Source organism: Lissotriton helveticus, chromosome 2_2 (genome assembly GCF_964261635.1).
Source record: "Lissotriton helveticus chromosome 2_2, aLisHel1.1, whole genome shotgun sequence".
Lineage (NCBI taxonomy): Eukaryota > Metazoa > Chordata > Amphibia > Caudata > Salamandridae > Lissotriton > Lissotriton helveticus.
Window position 1 is genome coordinate 299,300,359 of NC_136060.1, and position 25,243 is coordinate 299,325,601.

Consider the following 25,243-nt stretch of genomic DNA (forward strand, 5'->3'; position numbering starts at 1 on the left):
AGCCAGGGTATTAAAGGGTATCGAAGAGAGGATAGGTGGCCTGGAGAGAGACAGGGATGGGGCTAGTAATGGGGATCAGGAACAACTTACTCAAATCTTGGGAAAGTTAGAAGAGGCAAGATCAGAATATAGAGGGAAACTAGAAGCTAAATGTAGAGCACAGTGGGAAATTGGTAAGATGCAGAATTATGAGTATGGAGAGAGGGCCGGTGCTTTATTAGCATGGAAAGCTAGAGCCGACCGGACAAGGAATGACATAAAAGAACTTAAAATAAACGCCGGCGGGGAAATCTCAAATAAGATAGATGACATACAGACATGTCTTCTCTCCATGTTCTCAGATCTGTATAGGGAAGATCTGACTCCCCGATCAGGTGTGATTCAGTCATTTATCAGAAACAAACAACTTCCAGTTCTCACAGAAGAAGGTAAAAACAACTTAGATGCTCCCTTTACATCAGATGAGATCATAGCTCAGATAAATAAATCTAAGAATAAAAAGGCTGCAGGATCAGACGCGCTCCCGAGTGAAATATATAAACATCTTAAAGAGGAGCTCGTCAAACCCTTGGAAAACACCTTTAACTCAATTTATGGTCTGGATGGAAAGGTCCCTAATACTTGGAAAGAAGCAATAATAGTTCTGATATTGAAACCAGGTAAGGACCCAAAAAAGGCAGACTCTTACCGCCCAATCTCCCTGCTGAACGCTGATTATAAGATCTTTATGGGCATCTTAGCAGGGAGATTGGCCAAACTGATACCTGGGTTAATACATCCAGATCAGAAAGGGTTTGTCGCAGGTAGACATATACAGGAACAAACACAGCTTCTTATAGGCAACATTGATTTGGCTATCAAGAAGACAGAACCCTTGGCCGTTATCGCAGTAGATGCGGCCAAGGCGTTCGATAGGGTCTGCTGGGCATACCTATGGGAGGTCCTGAGGGCTATGGGTTTTGGTCCTATTTTTATTCAGACCCTGCAGAATTGTTATCAGGGTGCTTCTGCCCGAATACTCTTGAACGGGTTCCTCACCGCGAGTTTTAAAATTCAGAGAGGAACGAGGCAAGGGTGTCCGATTTCACCCCTTTTGTTTAATTTATATATGGAGCCGTTGGCACAGACGATTAGATTGGATGAGTCAATCTATCCATTCAGATCAGAACATTATAGCTCAAAAATAGCTCTGTACGCCGATGATCTGGTTCTGTATACAAGCGACCCGGATACAGCTATTATAAGGGTGGAAGAGCGTATGCGCGAGTTTGGAGCAATTTCTGGGTTTCTTGTAAATAAAACCAAGACGGAGGTGATGTGTTGGAATTTGGAGTGGACAGGGACAGAAAGTGAAGAGATGAGATACTTGGGGATCTATGTAGTGAAGGAAATTGAAAAGATCCCTGAGTTAAATTTAAAAAGGGTGGTAAAGGAAATTGACAGCTTATTCAGCAGATGGAAAAATCTACCTCTGACTATATATGGAAAAACCAACTTAGTAAAGATGGTCATCCTTCCTAAACTGTCATACCTCTTTTCTTCAATTCCTTTGACATTTTCAAGTAAAAGCCTGAGTAAAGTACAGAGTAAGATCAACAGTTTCATTTGGGGCAATAAAGGGGTTCGACTAGCGTGGAAAAAACTTAGACGTAGATTAAAAAAAGGAGGGCTGGCGCTTCCAGACGTAAGACTATATGCAGATGCGTTCCAGTTTAAAAGCATACGAATGCTGTTAGTTAAGCCAGGGGAATCAGCTTGGGGGAGGCTATTAGGTGAAATGGTGCGGGTAGAAGGGGGAGGTAACGGAGAAGCATTTCTGTATAAATTTGGATCCCCTAGGTTCTTCAAGAGGGTACGTCTGAAGGTTCTAAGGACAGCTTTGGAGACTTGGTGTAGGCTCAGGCATGGATGGGGCATTGGATACTATTCTGATTATGCCCCTATATGGGACGGCCCAGGGACCCCGGGCTGCTTGCAGGATGGCTTGGCACTGCCGATAAAGAGGGCCAGTGTCAAAATCTGGTCTGAGTTGTTGGACAGTGGGGGGATACTCCCCTGGGATTATCTGAGAGCTAAGATTGGCACCGGGCTCTCAAGATTTAAATACATACAGTTAACATCATGGTATGAGGCGGAAAAGCGGGAGATAAGCGGAAACTGGGAGATTGAAGACTTGTTGCAAGAGACAAGCCCACTGAATAAGGAAATATCTATTTGGTATAACAGTCTGCTAGATGCCGAAGACCATAAGACCCCCGCTTCTGTAGCAGTGTGGACAGGATCCCCACTTGGACCATCAGCAGACCTTTTGTATGAACCCTCACTGAAGACCCTGTACAGATCAGTTAAACCTGCCTGCCTAAAGAAAAATCACTTTTTTGTTATTAATAGACTCTACTACACCCCGGCAAAAATTGCAAAGTTTGCTCCTTTTCCCGTTCCTAAATGCCCTAGATGCGCAGAACCCTTAGCAAATGACTTACATATTTTCTATGAGTGCTCAGCACTCACAAGATACTGGGCTGAGGTAGGGGACAACTTACTGGGCATATTTAATACCAACATTGAGATCAATATACAACTGGTATTTTTTGGAGACGATGGTCAACTCAGCCAGAACCTTTCGCAGAAAGATAGGGGCCTATTACTGAATTTGATACTGCTGGCAAGAAGGGAAGTGTGTAAGAGGTGGAAGGATGCCCTACCCCCGCAAAGGGAGGAATGGCTCAAAGCTGCATTTGCTATGGCGCGACTAGAGTACGATGGAGCGGAAGATAAAATCTTGAATATCTGGCACCCCTTGGTGAGCTGGGGCAAGGACTTAAGATTATTGTAACATCATTGGTCTTATGATTACACCAGGGTCCCATACAAAACAATGGGACTGGTCGGATGACCCAAGCGAGTGCGGTAAGCCGTAGGGGCGACCAGTAACGAAGGCGGCTTCATAAGACCCGCAGAGGCTTGTCAGGTGAGATGAGGACCAAAAAAGAAAAAAAAAAAAAAAAAAAAAAAAAAAAAAAAAAACCAAGGATATTGTGCTGCATAACTAAATACTTATAAGGTCGGAAAAAGTGAGACCTATTTGCTATGCCAATGCTAGTTTGGGTTGGTGTTTACCTCGAACCCTGCTCCTCATGGATAACAACTCGTCGGTGCGGCTTTCACCAATGTCCTCCTTTTTGCGCATCACAGCAGTGGAGACGTGGAATGCGTGAGCGCGCTCGAGAGGGTGTTAGCAACCCAACAATTCAAGGTTACGTTTCTTCTCCTGTGGAACCTGTTTAACTTTTAATGCAGAACGGAAAGAGCCAAAATGTAGAATCCGTTCGCAAATCCGGTTGACCAGTTACAAATGGTTTCTACTGGATTCAAAATCTACATTTTTTACATGGTATGACTATATAAGTCAAAAAGGAAAAAGCAGGGCACACTCTACTGCTTAAAAACACCGAATACAGGCAAAACTCACCATTATATATTATTCAGATTAACCCAGCCTAATTTGCAGTCAATAGGATCCTGCAGAAACCATTCGTCACCAGCCACCTGGAAATTCCAAGGTAAAGAGTTTGTAGCACATACGTGTGTAGCGCTCACCTGAGGAAGGGGCACACGCACTGATTAAAATGACGACCTGGCAGAGTGCCCCCGTGGCCTCAAACGTGTATGGTGACGAGGCTGCCAGCAGAGGGCGCATAAGTCTGAACTGTGCAACAATAACCACGTGGCAGACAGCTTGCTACCCGACTCTGAGGTTTGTACAAATGACCGGAATACAGGCAGAGGCGCACCCCGACCCGATATGTGTACAAATGAGCATGCTGGAGGTACAGGGCAAACGGCCCTTAAACTACATAACCCTTAAAATGCAGCTTAAGCGACCACCGCCTTGAAGTGTGCATGCGTGACAAGACTGTCGCAAGACTGCACCTTCGCCAGAAGAGTGTAAGCATGACCAGGATGCCGCAAGAGCACGTAACACTCAAGAGTGTAAGGGGGAGCAGGATGCAGTCAGAGGGTACCTGGCCACTTGAGTGCATACCATGACCGGATTGCAGGTAGACTGCACCCAGCCCTGGCGTGTGTAACCAGGGCAACAGCCCAAGAATTGAATATAGACTTGGCCAGTCGCCTCTTAATGACGGAATCTGCATATTAAATTGGAGACCAGGTAGGGCATGCCCGCCCCCGAAGTCACTAGACACCCCAGCCGACAGACTGTCCCTGGCCCGGGTGACCCCTGAAATGTGTAAACCCGACAATCCTGCGACATTGGCCCCTGAAATGTGTAAACCGGCGAGCCTGCGACAGAGCGCACCCTCACAAAGTGTTTAAACTTGCACCCTGGGATGGGTTACCTGCCTGACTTGTTGAACTTTCCTTCGGAAACTAACATTCTTGTACTGAGAATCCAACAACATGAAAAAAAAAAACAAGTACTGTGACACCTCTCCTGCACCGCTAATTACTGCTCTCGCTCCTGAGACACATAGGTTATGGGAGGGGATATTTAAAGATAAGGCTGGACATACCCGAGCCTTTAGACATTTGCATTCTTTCTTTAGTGGAAGCCTTACGCAATGGCCAATCAAATGCTTGACAGTAAAAAAAAAAACGAGGAAAAGCTGTGCAAGTCGGAAGTCCTTACAATAAGCCTCGCAGAGAAGCACATGATTGCTGGCTCAGGCGAGACCTAAAAATGGGGAGGCCGCAGCTAGCGGAAATAAAGGATAGAGAAAGGATAATGGGGAAGGGGTATCTGCTAATGACGGCAAGCCAGGCATGCACAGAAGGAGTGTATCTGAGATACACATTCTCTGGGTAAATGTAGTCTGGCCAACTTAAAGGACTATGTGGATGTAAGCTGTTCATGGTGGCTTGGCTTTTTGTAGATATATGTCAAAGGAAGTCCAGAGGTGTCTCACGCTGGGTGTGTTATTTGGTTTCCTGTACATTAGGTTATCTGCGCTTCTAGTGGAGCTAATGTATTCCACCATTTATTGAAAAGGACATTGGTAGAGGGCTTCCTTTCCGATCATATCATTTTAACACCCCGTGTTAACATCAGATCTATTAACAGTAGGTGATGTTCTGGTAGGTCAATGGCGTGTGGGTGGGATGCAATTCATAGTGTCACCGTCCGAAATGACACATAAATGGCACCTTAAAAATATCTTCAATCATCTGTTCTATTCTGGACCAGAGGGGTTGAACTACTTTACACGAGAGGAAACTGTGCTCAAGCAAACCAACATTCACACAGCAGCGCCAACAGCTGTCTGTTGAAATAAGCCCCAATTTATTTAATTTGGATGGTGTCCAATATATCTTGCCTATAGATAGACTGGGCTAGTGCAGGAGTTGTTTTCGGCGTGAAAGGGGAATGCCAGATTATGTTCCATGTTGTATCCGTGAAGTGAGTGGAATGAGCCGAAGATATATGTATGGAAGCCAAATCATTTTTAGGTTCTTAAGTAAGTGCTTTCTAGAAGGTTCTAGTAATTTATATAGGTGTGACGCCAAATGGCCCAACCCATAAACATACCTAGTAGACCTGGGAGGTCTAGGGGTTGAGGTCTCGGCAGTTTCCCGACGGTGCTCATAAGTCTCAAGAGACTATAAAATTCCATGAAGGAAAGGTCATTTTTTCCGGAAGGCCAAAAATACATAGGTTGCCTCTACGGTTCCAGTCTTCTTTGATGGCACAGTGCTCGAATTGGTCTGAACAGGGCCTAGCAGGCATGACACCGGCTCAGGAATATTGAGTGGAGTACGAGCTGAAGATGGTTAGTATGGCAGAGAGAGTCTATGCACTGGGCTAGAGCATCAGGCCGGGATAAGCAGGAGGTGGTCACATGGGGGCTGAAAAGTATTATGTACGTCGTAAGTGCATCAGGATAAGGAAGTGTGGTAAAATTCCCTATAATAGGGACCCACCCTTCAAGTTAGACGTTCATATTTTCAGCACCAGGGCTACTATGTTATCAATAGCTTATCCTAGATCAAATAGTCACTTATAACGTCATCAAATTTGAGCCTTGAGCACTTGATTGATGGGGTTAGCGCAATTGGGGCGCTCCAGGAGGATGTGCTGTGTGGAAGCTGGCAGGATGAAGCTTTATGATCCCTGTGCCCAGGTAAATGACTGGGAATAGGAGCGCGAGTAGTTAGCTTCATGATGTGCCATCGCCGGGCTGGTAGCATGCTGGTAGCATGCTCCCAAGTGTTGCCGCAGAACAGGGGTTTAGTTGTTTGGGCCGGGGGCCCCCCAGCTTCGGTGCAGTTTACCCCAACAGAAATCATGTGGGCACAGCATTCTGAACATGGGTGCCCCAGGTACGATGGCGGCTGCCATCTTGAATCTGTCGAAGAGCCAGAGGGCGAGTAGAAAAAGACGCCGGAGACCGGCAAAAGCTGGATTATGAGTGCTGCCCGGTGCTGGGGAACAGCCTTGGAAATCAGTCCCCAACAGGTCTCTTCAAATGTCTTGTGGGTCATGTTGGGCACTCGATGGACAGTGATGAAGCATGGGGCAGACACGCTAGGCAGCCATCTCTCTCAGGCGCAAGCCACGCCCCCACAGCATGGAATGGGTTATATCTATGAAACAGCCCAATATAAAACCTTTTACACCTTACTTCGTACTATACATATTTCTACATACTTTCAGGTAGAAATGATGTAAACCAGTGAATACAAATGAAACTATTTATTTGACCAGAGACTCAAAATATATGAGTTCATGCTGTAATGAAAAAAAGAGGTGGATATACATTACTTAGGAACAGCGCTATTTGTTTTATTATTATATAGATTACAAGATCTTAGCTAGCAGCACCGTGTGTGCAGCTACACTATGGTAACAGCTTTTAGAAATAAATGCCTCTGTTTGATTGGGGTGTATTGCTTCGAAACTCATGAATACTGATGAGACAAAAAGCCTCGCAGAAAAGGGAGATATAGGTCACAAGCAATGTATTTACAAATGAGATGTACCTAGCTCTGAGCAATCTAGCATTTGTAGCTTTTTCTTCGATTGGGAAAACATGTATTGAAACATATTATGATTTAACCAGACTGAACAAAATACACATGTATAAACAGAGGCACCGTATATTTATCCAGTCTATAATGCATACAATTGTAAATAAGTGTATGGTATAAATGATACCAAGGAACCAGCATGCAAAACCTAAGGCCAGATCAACACATTACCCATATTTCCTCTGCCACCTATGGAAGCAAAGATGAAACAAAGAGAAACTATCTGTCTCGGTGTCATTGGACATTAAAAGTTCTTCATCCTCCATAGGGTGGTAGTCTAACAGAGACTTTCCGAGATCGTCTCCCAGATTCATGGCTCATGGTTTTAGGTCTTAGATGGCGAGTTTTATTCTGGTCAAGAAGTGTTTGCGTTGCGAATGACTTTACAGTGTTTCTCGATTTAACACAATCTTAAAAAGTGATTTGACTGCTTTTGGTGAATTGTCCTAATTAGCCATGCAGAAGGAATGTAGGTATGCTTTAGAATTATACATTTTTTGTTTGAATAAAGGGCAAAAATTATTGCATGTTGTAGTAGCACTACATGTATTGTTAAATGCAGTATAACGAAAAACATTAAAACACCATCAACAAAATAAAATGCTTACACCAGCATCAAAGGGCAACAGATTTTGAAAAGGTGAATCTGGGCTAAACATAGTTTGAAAAAAAATACAGCAACTATAATTACATTGTGTTTGACATAGTGTGTCAGCTTATCACACATACTGCATTCACGAAACGTCATGATATCTTACCTCTTTGCCAAACTTAGTGGTGGCTGCTCTGTTTCTGATGCTTGAAATCCTCCTTGGTGGTTGGCTTCCTGACTCTTGCTCCAAAGCACACTCTGCTTTTGACTTCAGTGCATAATAAAAATGAACACCAGTCAATAAATATACAATGCGTATTTATGAGACATTCATGACTGAGCAGTACAACTTTATAAGGTACATCTTCTGTATCTTTAACTGCCCAAATCAATTGAGTGATTACTTTTTATATATATAGCATAATTGTGATAGCTTTTTTGTAACTAAGAGATCAGGAAAACAGATGAACTCTGAATAATGGAACCACCATGCTTCACCTGGGGGTTGGTACTTACGAGACGAAAGTCGGCTACATGCTACTCCACTCTGCACCATCCTGGGAGCCAGGAGGACTGCATCTATTGCAACCACAAGAAAGTAGAAACTGGATGCCAGGGCCACCCGGGCCTGGGAGAGGTCTTTGTGTAGTTGCTCTTGGGACTAGGGTGCGTCGGGGTGCCTCCTGACACCCAAAATTCTGCACATCACCATTGAATAACTCAGCTGAGAGGGCATGGGATGACTTAAAGGGTGGGTGAACGCTAGATATCATAATTTTGCCTCTGCACCCGCCCGCCCCCCCCCTCGGACAATGGCTTCATCTGCCTCCCCATAGTGAACGCGATAAACAGGGAGAGACTGCGAGGCATTTCGTGCCGGCCCTGGCACTCACCTTCAAAGCGGGTCCCTGCTGACCACCCACTCCTACGTGACAGCCTCATTAGCCTCCAATCAACAAATTCCCCCATCCCCCTACACCTGCACCTCCCAGGGAGCGACCAGACAACTGTTACTTATACCTTGTCAGGTAGCAGGTGATCGCCAGACACCTAGCTAGCAGGCCATCAGACAGTCATCACTACAAAGCAAACTAAAAATGGTGACAGAAAACGTTTCCACAAATGTAAATGTAAATGTGGGTGTACTTGTAAAGCACACTGCAACTCCATGGAGTATCCTGGCGCTGAAGACCGCTGGGGAACCTGTCCTGGTTTTCCCTGTGAGATGGTCCCTTTCTGGGTATCTCCAAGGTGAAACCAGGCATTCCCGGCGTCTGTGGGGGGCCGTTGTAGAGATGAGGCAAGCTTAATGCCCAGAGTTGCCGAGTGTGTTCCCTGGTTAGAGTAGGCACCGAGGCGAGAATTATCGAGTCCGTTTTGACCCTGGTCCACGACCCTGCCGCGTCGGGAATTGAACCCTGGTGCCGGGCGTTCTCTGCTTACGGGTCTGCCGCCTCTAACCAGTGAGCCACACCACTCCACAATGACCCAGCAGCCACAATGGGCCAATATCTAGCCAGTACCAGGGGAAATCAGGTGTAAATCAGGTGGACTCCAAGATTTCAATCACTTATTACAACGCCACTGAAGCTCAGATCCTACCTGTGATTGAGAGGCCGAGCCAAATGCTAGAGAACAAAATTGATGCAATCCCACTAGAAGTCACCTTGCTGAGTACAGACCTAGCATTAGTTTGTGAAAATGTGCTGGAAACTGAAAAATACAGTGGAGGAGTTGGAATCGGAAGTAACAAACCTGCGCAAAGCCTTGAGAGGCCTGACCAACCAGATAGAAAACAGAGGAGAGGAACTCATCCTACAACTTGTAAAGGACTTGTGTGCACTGTCCACCAGCTCTATAAGCAAATTTAGGGTAACCCAATTTTTGTTCATTCTGAATTATCCAATGGCATGTTACCTTTAAGGGGCTAGTTTTTTTATGGGCAGTTTCACATTATTGATGGTTCAGTTCATGTATGACTGTGTATTTGCAGAGTGGAAAAGATAAAAATAGCTCCTAAAAGGAACATGTGAGGTTTGCACATTCAGACCAGTTTTTAGGCCTACCAAATGCTAAATAAAAGTGCAGAAATTAGAGATTGGAGTAAACATGCACAAAGAAAACTCTTTGGATTAGTTTTAGAGTTTTGGGTCATTTGTTTTAATGTACAAATGAGTCTGTAAGTATGCGTGGTGGGGGGTTTGTTTCCCTAAATTAAATGTGCGGTCATTAATTATGTGTGTTCAATGGAATGTAAGATATTACATATATTATAGTTTGAAATTATGTTAATATGGATAACTTTGTGCTAATAAGGATTTGCGTATAAATTAGAAATGTTTAAAAACACTATTTGATTTTTTTTTAAATAAATAGTGTTTTTTAACAAATTAAAAATGAGAATATGGATTATTGCTGGACTATAGATGTGGAAATACAGGTTGTATGTGGGGGGATTCTTTCTTGTCTTATATTGCCTTGTGTACCCTGTCCCCCAGACGTATAAGCGAAATGAGGGTCCCCCATTTTTTGTCCATTCTGTAGTTTCCATAAGTTTGTTAGTATTAGGGTGTTAGTTATTGTTTTTGGCCTGTCTCACATTATTGATAGTCAAGTTCATGTGTGACTGTGTCTTTGCATTGTGGAAATGATAAAGGTAGCATTCTAAAACCTATACGGAGCACCACTAAGAGTTTGTATACAACGTCCCAGGCTTAGGTTTCTGTGGCAGATTATCTGGTAGGAATGGCATGAATCTACCCAGAGTCACAGAGTCTAAGACTCAGGATTTAGAGCTAGAGGTCCAGCAAATGATGAAGGCTATAGAGTCTTGCCCAGAGGAAAGGCATCCAGAAGCAACAGCTTTCCGACTGAACTCTATCAGGGCCCTGACACCTCAACTATCAGTGAAACTACTTGAGCCCTACAACAAGGACAAGCAGACAGGCACTTCCGGAGACCCTAAGAAAAGGCATCATTAGAATGATGGTAAAACCCATCAGGGACCACAGTGACTCTTCATCAAAGAGGTCATTGAACATGATCAACTAAGACATTAAGATACTATGCAAGGTCCGAGCTCACAGGTTACATAGGGTAGTGGGCACCTTCACACACAAAGACCATTGCGACTTCGTCCCATTTTGCAGCACATAATTGAATATCTGCAGGCTCACACGCATATTACACAACACAAACTCCTCCGAAAAGGAATTGGCAGTGGCAGCTCTGGACCTCGAACAAGCTTTTGACACCCTAAGCTGGATTTTCCTGATAGGTGTGCAGAAATACGCGATGAGCTTCCGCCCATACTACTTAAGCTGGATCCAGCTACAGTACACTGACTCCACAGCTCGAGTTAAAAACAGCTGAAAGGTAGAGGATCTGGCCCAGCACTAGTCAGGGGTGTCCCTGTGCTTTGCCCATGTAGCAGAACCTCTGGCTATAAAACTTAGGGTGGTACAGACTGACTGGGAAATAAAAATGGGAGACACTACATACTCACTCTGTATTTTGCTGATGCACTGATTTATCTGAGCCAGCCCAGACTCTCAGTTCCATTGCTCCTAACCTAAATCTAAATCTTCTGAAGTGTTTGAGGCCTACAAACCAATCCGAATAAATCTAATCTATTCCCAACAGACGCTCTAGCCAAGGAGCCTCCCAGGAGCCTGCAGGTGGTGAGATTAAGCTGGGAGAAGGAGATGTTCAGGAATAACAGTAACACATGCCTCATGAAACAACATGCATACAACATGAGCAAAGTGATTAATGCGCTAAAAGCTTCAATACCGTTCTGGAACACCATCCCACTAAGTTATTTGAAGAGTAACTATAACAAAAGTGGTCTTTCTCACTGGTTGCCTCTACAAAATACAAAACTCCTTGAGACCCATACCGAATTATGCATTCAAAGAAGTAGGCAGTTTGACATGGGCAATAAAACAAGCTGGGTAGCTTTCTGTACAATGAAGTTAGATCTGCAGGAAGGGGGCTTGGGTCTGCAACACTTAGAGTTGTATTACATTATCGCACACTTACAACATGCAGTGAAATGTGGCTCAAAGAAGACACCTGGGAACAGGTGGAGGACATGTAATGCTGCACATGCCCAAATAAAAGGGGTCTCCTGCACCATGAGCTTCAAACTCATACATTTTGACATCTTACATTGGACATATTTGACTAACTAAAATAAAATAAAATTCACCCTGACAGCCCTGCAGCCTGTCCTAGATGCTGCCCCGCTAAAGCTACAACAAACACCTCACAAAGCAATGGAACACAGTGAACACTTTTTGGTAAACAGTAGTAACTTAATTAAAGTCGATGACTGGAATCAGACTGGAAAAACTCCCAAAACCATGTCTATTAGAGGTCATTGAAAAGCTGAAGAGAGGCAAAATTCAGGAGACATTCACTCAATGGTTTAGGTGCTAGCTAGGAGACAAATAGCAATAGGTTGGCTTCACCCCCAAAACTCCTCCGAGGGTGCGTGGAATAGAGTTACTACCCAGTGGGCATTAACAGAGGAGTTGTGTATGAGGGCACCTAACACAGATACGAAAACTGCAGGGCAGCTGGCTGCATGGGCAACCATATGCAAAAAGAACAATTGATGGACAGAATACAGAACAATGTCATACATTCACCCCAGTACAGAGATATGGGCCTAAATCCATTGTCTTGTTGCTCACCATGCCATTCCAGTTTGGACCCAGCCATATGCAAATCAGTCTTGACCCTGTGCCCAATGGGAACAGTCCAGCCCAAACTGCCAGGCCAGGTCCTCCCTGGACTGGAAACAAGCTTCCTAAGACCAGTGTCGGGCTTTCATCCCTCATCAGCCAGGATAGCTTGACTCCAGTGGTATGGAGAGCACAAGACCCATGTCTGGGCATACCCGTCCCACTCGGGGTGACAAATGTAAAAAGAACATTTGATGGACAGAATGTAGAACAATGTCATACATTCACCCCAGTACAGAGATCTGGGCTTTACCCTATCGTTTTTTTTGCTCACCATGCCATTCCAGGTTGGACCCAGCCATATACAAATCAGTCTTGACACTGTGCCCCATGGGAACAGTCCAGTCCGAGCTGCCAGTTCCTCCCTGGACTGGAAACAAACATCCTAGGACCGGTTTGGGGCTTTCAGCCCTCATCAGCCAGGATAGCTTGACTCCAGTGGCATGGAGAGCAAGTGACCCACGTCTGGGTATACCCGTCCCACCCGGGGTGACAAATAAAAAAAGAACAATTGATGGACAGAATGCAGAACAATGTCATACATTCACCCCAGTAAAGAGATCTGGGCGTAAACCCATTGTTTTTTTGCTCACCATACCATTCCAGTTTGGACCCAGCCATATGAAAATCAGACTTGACTCTATGCCCCATGCGAACAGTCCAGCCCAGACAGGTTTCTGTAACACTTTTCATCCTAAGTGGGATGGGTATGCCCAGACGTGTGTCCCTTGCTCACTGTGCAACTGGATTCAAGCTAGCCTGGCTGAAGAAGGGTGACATACCCTGAAACCGGTCCCAGGATGTTTGTTTCCAGTCCAGGGAGGACCTGGCCTGGCAGTTAGGTCTGGACTGTTCCCATGAGGCACAGGGTCAAGACTGATTTGCATATGGCTGGGTCCAAACTGGGGTGGCATAGTGGGCAAAAGAACGAAGGTTTTAACCCAGATCTTTTGACTGGGGAGAATGTTTGCATTGTCAGCATTCCGTCCATCATATGTTTGCTGTAACACTCTTTGCCCGAAGTGGGATGGGTATGCCCAGACGTGGGTCCCTTGCTCATTGTGCCACTGGATTCAAGCTAGCTTGGCTGAAGAAAGGTGACATACCCTGAAACCGGTCCCAGGGATGCTTGTTTCTGGTCCAGGGAGGGCCAGGCCTGACAGTTTGGTCTGGACTGATCCTATGGGGCACAGGATCAAGACGGATTTGCATATGGCTGGGTCCAAACTGGGGTGGCATAGTGGGCAAAAGGACAATGGATTTAACCGAGATCTTTTTTCTGTGGGAGAATGTTTGCATTGTCAGCATTCCATCCATCATTTGTTTGCTGCATTGGCAACCATAGTCAGACTATGACAGATCATAGGAAGTAGGTAAGGAAGACTCATTACAAACCCTGGAACAGGGAAACGAGGTTTAGAGAGGTAACAGCCCCACCCTCGAGACACTGGATCATCGCTCTGCTTATAGAGCCTTTTTATAAATGGTCCACGTGAGTACACTTGTGAAGAGCTTGCAAGACACATGCATGGACGCACCATATATTTATCAATTGTTATAATCAAAATGATGAATGAAGAAGTTAAAAAATAAACTTCAAGCATTGAGGATTTTTCATAGTGATGGATTGCCAGCAGTCCCTTAGTCTGGGCTGTATGACTAATAGACCTTAATCTACAAACTGATGGTCAGAAACGTCTCTTTACATTGGACTCTACCTCCTGCCAGATGGTGTGCTTCACTCACAACCCTGTGGTCGATATAGAGCTCATTCAATAAGTTTACACCTGAGCCATGTCAGGGTACACAGGAATTGTGATGTCTTTTGCCACGACTGCTGCAACCCAGGTAAAGACTGTCCAACTGATTTATCAATGCTCTCTTTGAATCAGGTTATCTAGCTTTTCCGAGCTGAGAATTTGAAGAATAACTATGGATAAATAAACTATGGACAGATGCGTCATCCCTACAAAAAACTACATATAGGTTTACTCACCTACCTTGTTCATCCAAGCGACAGCGATAATTTTTCAATTTCCAAGATTTTGTACTGAATTGTTGCCATAAGAAATGAAAATACCCAACAGGGTTTGGCTCCATTTCCTAACAGGGGAACCATCTCTGAATGAGTTGGCATTCCTCGCTTGGCATGGTATTATGAATATCATTCGAATACATCACATCTAACTCTAGTGGTTACTTGTTGTACATTTTCGTGACACCTTTTTTAGTTGCTTTTTTTTACTTCCACTTGATTTTAAAGGGAACAAATAAGACCGATTTGATGTACAATTTCACTTGGTAGCTCGTGTACCTTTCTGACTCTGGCATGTTTCAGAGAGTTGGATCTCTTTGGGAACCTGCTATTGCCATGAAGCTGATTGCAGAAATAGTTTGCTTATGACCATATGTGACCATTAAACTTTGGGCCCATTAAATCAATGGGGTAACACCCACAAAATCAAAGGACCTGGGTATCGATGATATAAGCAAAACAATGGCCCTAGACTATTGATTAAATTGACTTAATCCACAAAATAATTTATAGATTAGAAATGCGATTCAATCTGCATTTAAGGAATCAAGCTACATGGGAGAAAAGGTAATTAAATAAGCAATGAACACCATAACCACATTTCAAATTTGTATTTATCAAAAAACAAAATAACATTTATTTACATTGTCAAAAGCATTATACTAATACACGGCGCAAAGACTAGGAGAGCTATAGTCAAAGGTGAGGAAAGGGGTGCTCAAGTGAAAAGAAGGAAATGCAGAGACAGTTATGATATACGTTTCAAATATTTACAAAAAACAACAGTCAAGCGGTATTGTTTCCGCTGATTAAATACGCCTGTCCAAATTGTTCATTGGAGGAAAGGGGGGCAATAAGGGGTACAGGCATATAAACTAAAAAGTGTCGACGTTTCGACCCTGGTGCTCTAGGGAGTTTTGCTTCCTCGGCTGCGGGTCTTCATCAGGACGTGGGGGAAAGGGGAGAGACCTGGCCGTGATCACACTTGTTGTCTGGATCAGCCACCAACACAGCTAGTCAGGTGCGACTCCCTCCAAGCTGGCTAGGATTCACCTAGTTCTGGTTCAGATGGTCATATATTGAATTAGGCTTGTAGTATGAAAATGGGACCGATATCATGTGGAGCAGAAGTATCCTACCGGCGCCTCCAGGGCACTCCGGTAATACGGGGAATTATTTGGCCACCGCTTGTATAAATGATTACAAACACATGGCGTAAAGTTTGAATTGCCACTAATTTGTTCCCATAGGAAGTCAGGTACTGGTGTTACCTTCGTTGTTTTCTCGGTTCGGTATCTGCGGGCAATAGTCACCGTCAGTGTTCCCAAACAGGGGAGAGGAACACTGACGGTGACTATTGCCCGCAGATACCGAACCGAGAAAACAACGAAGGTAACACCAGTACCTGACTTCCTATGGGAACAAATTAGTGGCAATTCAAACTTTACGCCATGTGTTTGTAATCATTTATACAAGCGGTGGCCAAATAATTCCCCGTATTACCGGAGTGCCCTGGAGGCGCCGGTAGGATACTTCTGCTCTACATGATATCGGTCCCATTTTCATACTACAAGCCTAATTCAATATATGACCATCTGAACCAGAACTAGGTGAATCCTAGCCAGCTTGGAGGGAGTCGCACCTGACTAGCTGTGTTGGTGGCTGATCCAGACAACAAGTGTGATCACGGCCAGGTCTCTCCCCTTTCCCCCACGTCCTGATGAAGACCCGCAGCCGAGGAAGCAAAACTCCCTAGAGCACCAGGGTCGAAACGTCGACACTTTTTAGTTTATATGCCTGTACCCCTTATTGCCCCCCTTTCCTCCAATGAACAATTTGGACAGGCGTATTTAATCAGCGGAAACAATACCGCTTGACTGTTGTTTTTTGTAAATATTTGAAACGTATATCATAACTGTCTCTGCATTTCCTTCTTTTCACTTGAGCACCCCTTTCCTCACCTTTGACTATAGCTCTCCTAGTCTTTGCGCCGTGTATTAGTATAATGCTTTTGACAATGTAAATAACTGTGTTATTTTGTTTTTTGATAAATACAAATTTGAAATGTGGTTATGGTGTTCATTGCTTATTTAATTACCTTTTCTCCCATGTAGCTTGATTCCTTAAATGCAGATTGAATCGCATTTCTAATCTATAAATTATTTTGTGGATTAAGTCAATTTAATCAATAGTCTAGGGCCATTGTTTTGCTTATATCATTAAACTTTGGGGCCTTGTGGGAGCATTAGACTTTCTTCACCTCCAGTGATAAATATCATACATGAGTTGAGTTGTCTTGTTGTCACCAGTAAAATAAGACACACAAGGATATACCTTATTCCTGTAAAAATACTTGGCAAACGATGAAACAGTTGTGATTGAACTGGCCAATCTCAAAGTCCTCATTGTTCATATGACTGATGCTTTGAACCAAGAATGAAACGCACATTCTAGCTTTTCAAGGAGTTCAGAAAAGAAAATCTTGTCCCGCCAACAATTGCTCACCAGATGAGAGCAGTTCAGAATTTGAGCCAGGGGAGTAGCCAGAAAATATACCCCCCACTTAGAACTAAAGCTCTCATGGCACCCAGCAAGTGAACTCAACCTTCCCTAGAAGAGCTCCATTGTCTCTTCCATCCATGCATCTATACATTTATCATTTTACCCTTCCATCCAGTCTCTGAAATCTACGGTTTTACCTTTTCATTTATTTATAGTTTCATCCATCATGCAATCTTTCCCTAGTTCATCTGTCCATCCACTCTGCCATCCATCCACTCATTCTGCCATCAATCTAATGTGTCATGCATCCATTCACTCTACAGTCCATCTTTCCATCTATCCACTCTGCCATCCATCTATCCATTCTACCATCCATCCACTCTGCCATCTATCCATGTTACCATCTATCTACTCTGCCATCCATCTATCCACCCAACCATCCATCCATCCATCCATTCAATCTGCCATCCAACCATCCATCCATCATACATCCATCGACTCTGCCATTAACCTATAAATCCACTCTGCCATTCATTCAGTCATCCTTTCACCCACTCATCCATCCGCATTTTTTTCTGCCATCCTTTCACCTGTCCATCCATCTATCGATTACTTTACTCTGCAATACTTTCACCTTGTGTATCCACTTACCTATTACTTTACCATCTTTTCACATGTCCATCAGACTATCCATTCATTCACACACTGACTCACCAATTCATCCATCCATCCCTTCACTCTGCCATCCATTCACCAGTCCATCTATCAGTTCACCCAACCATTAACTCAGTCAGCCACACATTCGCCTACTCACTGATTCATCTCCTACTCATCCATCCTTCCATTCACCCTTTCCTTCTATTCACTATTCCTTTGATCTTTTCTTTTTCTATCATCCCGTCTTTCGTTCTTCCTTGCTCCCACATGCTCTTATATTGATGCAGCATTCCTATCTGAGTTTTTGTCTGCATAGTTGCAGACAGAAGAGGCCCACAAAGAACCCCACCCCCGCTGTAGCTGCTAAGGCGGGGGGTTCACAATGCCCCTTATTTGAGCCGATGTGGATGGTATGAATCAGGAAAGGCAAATAGATCATTAGGTTGATGGCTTGGCGGCTACATTGACTGTGGCAAATGAAAAACTTCAGGGCAGGTGTAAGGAGGTTTCACCATCAGACAGTTACAATGTGGACTTCATTTGAAAACTAGAGCAGTATTCTACTTTCAAGAAATGGGTTGACTCATTTATTCTAATCTTTTTCCTACCTGTGTGTCTGTTAGCACTTGCCTGCCATGAGGCTCTTGCGGAATTTCTTGAATAGCCTTTAGATTAGATTTTCGTATTGTCAGAGGAAATGACTGGAGAACTTTCAATTGTGGATTCTGAGAAAAAGAGGCCTCTACAACTAATTGGGTCCACAAAGCCAGGGCATTTAATTTATAAAGATAAGGAGACTTGCAAAGATCTATTTTACTACATAAGCCATAAAATCTATAAAGTCAAAGAACTAACTTCATCAGATAGAGGAAGTGAACTTTCAAGAAAGATTAAACTCCTTTAAAGGTATTATAAAAGGGTAAATATATAATTCCTATTTCCTCCACATATCGTTCCCAATCCGTCCACATGTTCTCCTGTAAACTGCAGCGTATCTTATCCAATGTAAGACAAGTACATTGCAATTCTGAATAAGAAAATAATAACTAGCAAGTGAAAGTGTACAGCAAAGCTGCTGAATGCTGGAAATAGATATCTGTAAAAATGCAAATGCTAGTCAAAGGAGGCCCTGTCCAGCTGAACAGTGTGTCTATATTTTAAGGATTTCTCACCTCCATGCAGTTTACGTGGCAATGTTTCGCTCCTTTATCCAAGCTCACAAAGAAAATATTGTTCACTTATTGGATTTCTTGTTATGACTCTTTTAATCTTTAAATACCACTCGGAGAGTAGTGAGAAGAGGAGGCTAAGATTATTGCATGTTGTTGAAAAGAGGATTTTCAAACGGCACATTACTTTACAGTACCATATGTCGGCAAGATAATATTGCCTATTAAGTAACGTATATTGTTGTACTATGACTGTAACGATCAACAATCCCTGTATTGTGAACTGATAATTATCTTTAATAAAAATACGTTTAAAAAAAAAAAGACTCTTTTAATAGGTCCCATCATCCAGATGGAACTGCCTTTCTATTAAAACACGTAACAATTTTAAAGTAACTCTTTTTGCTGTCCTCCGTGGTTTAATTCCATTAAAGTTGAATGCTACGTGTAGACAAATGTATTAATTACCCTCCACTCCGTCGATCCGCTGCTAGTTTCATTTATATTTTAACACAAAGGTGTGGATGTATGACGGTACAACGCATACCGTTACAACGCGTACCTTTACGACGCAGGTTTAACAACGCAAGTCGTTACAACGACTTGCGTTGGGGGGCGCTGGATAGTGAATAGTTTAATTTACTATTCCAACTCCAGTCCCCGTGTATAGTAGGGAAGGGGTTGGATAGTAAATTAAACTATCCCCTATCCTAGAGCGCCCTCCAGCGAAAGTCGTTGTAACGACTTTCGTTGTAAATCTTGTGTTGTAAAGGTACCGCGTTGTAACGGTTCTGTTGTAAAGGATGTTTCCCCAAATGTAGTACAGATTGAGATGTGGATCTAAAAATGGTTAAGAGCCACAACTGCAGCATGTGTGTTCTTTGATTGGACAGTAGGAACACACAGACACAAGGAAAATAATATGTAATTAAATTGATTTTCAAATATTACAACTGAAATTATACCCTGGTCAAGATTTTCCACTTACCTTTTAATTCCTGCACTAGAGATGTATTACTTTCTGTATGGCCAGAAGGACGCTGTCAGTAGTCGCAGTGGAATCTGCTTTGCATACCTCGATATGCAAAGACACGCATTGAGGGTAGATCTTTCACCACGGTTACGCCCAGACTATGGAATTTTCTTCCGGTTAAACTACGCCTAATCCAATCTGAATTGGAGTTCAGGAAAACTCTGAAGACCTGGTTATTCAGCCTGAGCTAGACCCCCGGCAACCTCTCTCTTCTGCTTGTCTGCTATAGCGCCGGGACACCTCTGTTTGAGGTATCTGTTGCGCTTTATAAATATATTAACCCCTTCCATGCTGATGACGGCCCCCGGCCATCATGCATCACGGTGGGAGTGTGCCGATGACGGCGGGGCCGTCATGAACCCGCCCACGGTTTAAAAGTGCCGCACAGGTGCAGAATCGTGCCGCGCCCGAGGGGTTAAATCAAAATTTTCACTGTGATATTATGGTTGTAAAGTGCAGGAAGGATATGATCACCAATTGTATTTTTACCATAATACTTTTATGCACTCCTAAAACCTAGAAAAGAAAATGAGCATGAAATGGGCATTCAGAAATCAAAACATTTTTGTACCATATTTAAATGTATTATATGAAATACTTCTCACCCTTGCAGCTTTTAATTTCTCTCTCATCCGTTCCCGCATAGAGGATTCTGCGAAGCTGGTTGTTCTTGGAGTCGAAGCAGGAATTGGAGGCAAACCTGGGACACGGACCATGAAAGGAGAACAACCGTTTTCTTTTCTTAGAACATAACCACTTTAAAAATGCATGTAAATACTGTATGACACTAATCCAAGAATGTAAACATATATAAATGCAGACATTGAAAAATAAATTAGGGCCAAATGTATGACCATTTCCTTTTGCAACTCGCAATTTGCGAGTTGCGAGTTGCAAAAGGAAATGTACTAATGTGTCTCAGACACATTTTGTGATTCCCAATGGGGTCATAAATGACCTGCCTCATCAATATTCATGAGGCGGGTTGCAATTTGCAACTCATTGGTAATGGGCAATAACACTGGGATAGTGGTCGGCTGGAGACAGCAGACCCCCATGTCTGTGTTTGCTTTTTCAATAAAGCTACTTTGTTTTTAAAATTCAGCCCGTTTTCCTCAAAGAAAAACGGGATGCGTTTCAAAAACAAAAATGAAACGTCTCAGATTCATTTTTTAAGAGAAGGCAGTGGTCCATGGAACCACTGCTTGCTCTATAAAAATGTTTTCACTGTCATTCACAAAGGGGAAGTTGTCTCCTGGGGATCCTTTACTGTTTGTAAGTGGCCTACCACCTACTTGAAGTAGGCAGTAAACTGAGATTGTTTTGCGACCGCAATCCGGTCTCAAAACAATCGTACATGCCCTTGCGATTCGCTATTAGGAAGGGATGCCCTTGACACACTTCTTCCAAATAGCGACCCTAATTTGCGAGTCAGTAACAGGTTACCAACTCGCAAAATAGGGTTAATACATGCTACAATCCTTTTTAGCGGTAGCAAATGGGCCAAATCTCCTTTGGCAACCGCTAAAAACAGTTGTACATATGGCCTCAAATCCCTGCATCCAGAAGTCTGTACCTTAACCCCAAGTGGTAATCAGGCCCTTTGGCCTTCCAAACAAAGTTGTTTGTATTAAAACCTTCCCATGATATAATCACTTAAGCTGCCGGAGGCCACCTGTGGAAATTCTTTCGCACTAAGGGGTAAGTGTGTTGCTTGTGGGCATACGTGTGTCCTCCAGATGTGAATAAGTGCTTTTCTGTGCAACGCTGGCTGGTGTAAATCTGTAGGAACCTTGGGACTAGACAATGTGTGGAGGCTTTTAGGATCCATCAGTATGATACAAGAATCCCTATTGTCTACTCAGTCGCAGGTTTTTTATTTTGCATGTGGTGCTCTCGTAGGTACTTTCTAAAGTCTTCCAATCGGGCAATAGATGCCCTGAGAACAGAATCATAAGTACTGTAGATCTTGTAAGTTGGGTAGTCTATTCCCTAATGGTTACTTTATCACGGCCTTAAGTGTACAGTTTTATTATACTGATTTGATTTTAACCTGTTCGCTTACCGTTAGAGGAACCCCAAAGCAGTTAGTCTACTAATTTATTACTGTTAAAATTTAATGTATAGACGTAACCTTTAGCAGGAAGAAAGCCTAATGTGAGGTTTAGGCCAATTTTTAAATGATAAGACCCGGTCACCTTTTTAGGAACTTTTTATACCAATGTAATTATTTATTTATTTATTATCTGCACTATGCACTTTCCATCTATGTATTCTTGCCTATGGTCCAGTCCATTCTACTTACGATGAGATTAGCCATTCCATACTATCAGGATTGTGTATTGTTGTATGTTTATTTTTACTTTCTTTTACCCATTGATACTCATTTACAGTGTTGCTTTTACAAAAATATGTAACTTAATTATGAGGTTATTTTTTTATCCCTTGTATGTGTTTTTGATTGTACTTTTGAAGTCATAACGACCGAAAATAAAGTTTATACTGATGATGCTTTTCTGTGCAACGTGGATTGCGTTGTCAGTGTGAGATATGAGAAGTGTGTGTTGCTAGTGGGTGTATGTGTGTGCTCTGTATGTGAATAAGAACTGCTTCTGTGGAATGTGGGTTGTGTTGTCGGTGTGGGATGTGATAACTGTATGTAGCTGTTTGGTTGTGCCTTATGTGTGGGGTGTGTGCGTTGCGAGAGGTTTTTGCTGTGTTTGTGTGCCTGTCGATAGCGATAGCAAGGAAGAGCTCCAAGGAAATCCAATGTCACAAGCTGTAAGCACACAAGGAGGTCTTATGCCCAAGGATGATAATAGTGTGTCTGATCTACAAATGTGTGGCTTGCGGCTTCACATTTAAAATTTCCTAATTACAAAGTTTCTTGGATGATGAGGTCAGGGTTTGTCTGAGTTTTTTGAGATAAGAGGTGAAGAGAAAAATATGAGGTTTCAGAGTGTGAAAAGACATGTTTTACAGTCATTCTTGTTGAAATCAGTCTGCAAGAAGTTGTATGGAGTGGCCTTTCTGGTGGGTTGACCAAAGTCATTTCACACCACATTGGTGGGTGTGCCGGTTGTTCAGAAATTTGCATAAACATCTTAACTACACTGTTGGAAATGCCTTGCCGTGGTTATCTAAAGGGCTCGGGACTGGGCCTTCAACAAAGTGTTTGGGTTACACATAACTGAAAATAGGTTTGTTCACAGCTTGCTTTCCCTTTCCCAGACCACTGCCACTTTTATTTGTCTTAATGCGTTAATCCCCTTGGAGGACATAATACGGTCCTGCGCTCATATGTTGTGTCGGCGAATTTGGACCAATAAACAGAGCAATCATTGAAAATCGCCTTGACTAGACCAGAGTTGTTCGAAAATCCCTTATCTCTCTCCTCCCTCATCAAACAGTCTTTAGGGGAACTTATATTATGCGATGTACAGGGCAGCAAGTTGGGACAAAGTTAGAAACATGTGTAGGAAGCTGGCTCTGTATATACTATATCAAAAAGAGATATAGTGGGGCATGGCCAAGATGTCGGCCTGATCGGACGTGCCTGCTGTAGCCCCCCGGCCCTGATCCCCTTAGCACGTTGCCATAAGCTGAGGTACCCCCAACACCCCTATTTTGACCTGCTCAACCGGTGGGTGCTTCACTGCGCTGCCCCCTTGGCTGTGTTCCGGAGCTGCCGAGACTTCCACCGCCCTGCAGTTGTGTCCGCCGACAAGGCCAGGTACCCGACATCATGGCGACGAGGGGCTGAGCCTCTCCAACGGTCCTGCCGGAGCTGAGGACCGCCGCTAGCCTCCTGCGCGACAGCGACGAAGACGGTGATATCCGGGCTGGGAAGCGGCCCCCTCGCTGCTGCCTGAAGACTCCTGGAAGTGCGGCCGACTGACGAGGTGGGTCCCTGCTACTCTACCCCCCGGCTCCGGGCCTAGGCGGTGAGCGACCGGGATCTCCCCGGGCGGGCGCGGGCCCGTTAGACCCTGCTGACCCTGCCCCGCTGGCCCCCCGCGAAGCACTCCTTGGCCCGGCTCTTCGTCCGGGAGCTGAGCATTGCTGGACACTCTTGCTCCGACGCGTCTGCAACGTCCGACGGGGCGGCCTGCCGCATTCGGCCCCAGCACCTCGCCGCACCTGAGCCCCCGGCGCGGGGCCTAGTCCGGAGGCGCCCGATCTCCCGCCCGGCGCGCCTGGGGAGGCACACCCACCACGATTCGGCACCACACTCCCTCTGCCAGCTGGGAGCATCACCCTGGAGCTGGGGGGGCACCGGCTGCTGCTGGGTCCCTTGGGCCGGCGCGGGGCCCGCGCCTGGAGACGAGCTGCGTGACTGGGATACCTGGGAGGCTCTCTCGGCGGCGCTGATGCCTGGCGCCCACCGTCACGCGTCTGGTGTCTGTCACCCCCCGCCAATGTGGTCCTGAGGTCCGAGGAGCTGCCCACGGAGCTCTGGCCACCCAAGGGCCTACCTATCACCGCGTCCTTCCAGAAGGGCGCCCCTGGAATCTGTGGTGGGCCCTGTCAGTGGCGCTTGAGATTCTAAGGCCTACAAGCACTCCTGAGCGGATCCCGAATCCTCGCCGGACCCCCCCCTCGCCGCCTACAGTGCAAGGTCCAGACTATCCTTGCCGCCTACAGCGACGTACGCACCCCTCGCGCCGTCCCTGCCCTTAGATCGCCACGCACCTCCGCCGCGGACAACCTGCCCGGCCAGCCACCTATGAACTGCTAGAGCCCAGATACTGCGGGGCTCCACATAGACCGGCCACCTTCTCTGCACCCCGCTCTCCCCCTATCTCCGCTTGCGGTCTCCGGGCTTGACCACCATGACTCACTCCAGTCGCAAAGGAAACCGGAACATCGCGGACTTACTGCAAAAATCTGCACTGAAGGTGGAAAAGGCCCAACCAGCTGCCTCCCCGAAACTTCAACCCGATCCCCGGGAACAGGAGGACAATGCCTCTCCCATCACCAAGGCCTTTCTGGCATCTCTCTTCAACACCTTGAGGGAAGACTTCCAAACCCTGAAACAGGAGCTCGCGGGGGAGCAACGTGAGCTGCGTCGGGACTTGGATGGTCTGGGTGAACGGGTGGCTTCGGTGGAAGAGGCGGACAACGCGCGCAGCATGGAAGTGGAGAGATTGCAGCAGGAGATCCTTCGACTTCAAGAACAGCACGTGGACCTACAATCGCACTCAGAGGACCTAGAGAACCGCTCCAGGCGGAACAACATCAGGGTCCGCGGAGTCCCACTGAAAGCCGAGCAGCCTAACCTGGTTGAATACTTGCAAGAACTGTTCAGGGACATTCTGGGCGAACCCCACGACTTCATGATAAGAATTGACAGGGCGCATAGGGTGGGCCTGGCGCGCCGAGCCCCGGCCCCCCCGCCGGACATCTTGGCCTTCCTCCCGGATTTTCCCATCAAAGAGCGCATCCTAAGAGAGGCCCGGG

The 25,243-nt window shown here is 44.9% G+C and overlaps 1 protein-coding gene across 1 annotated transcript in view; it reads right to left on the reverse strand.

Annotated features, from left to right (window-relative positions):
• CC2D2A (coiled-coil and C2 domain containing 2A) overlaps window positions 1–25,243 on the reverse strand; it is a 527,307-nt gene that overhangs the window by 415,646 nt on the left and 86,418 nt on the right. The window contains exons 4-5 of the mRNA XM_078678452.1: window positions 20,389–20,483; window positions 7,806–7,907 (exon numbers count right to left, since the gene is read on the reverse strand). Of these exons, the coding sequence (XP_078534578.1) occupies window positions 7,806–7,907; window positions 20,389–20,483 (197 nt within the window). The remainder of the gene's footprint in view (window positions 1–7,805; window positions 7,908–20,388; window positions 20,484–25,243) is intronic.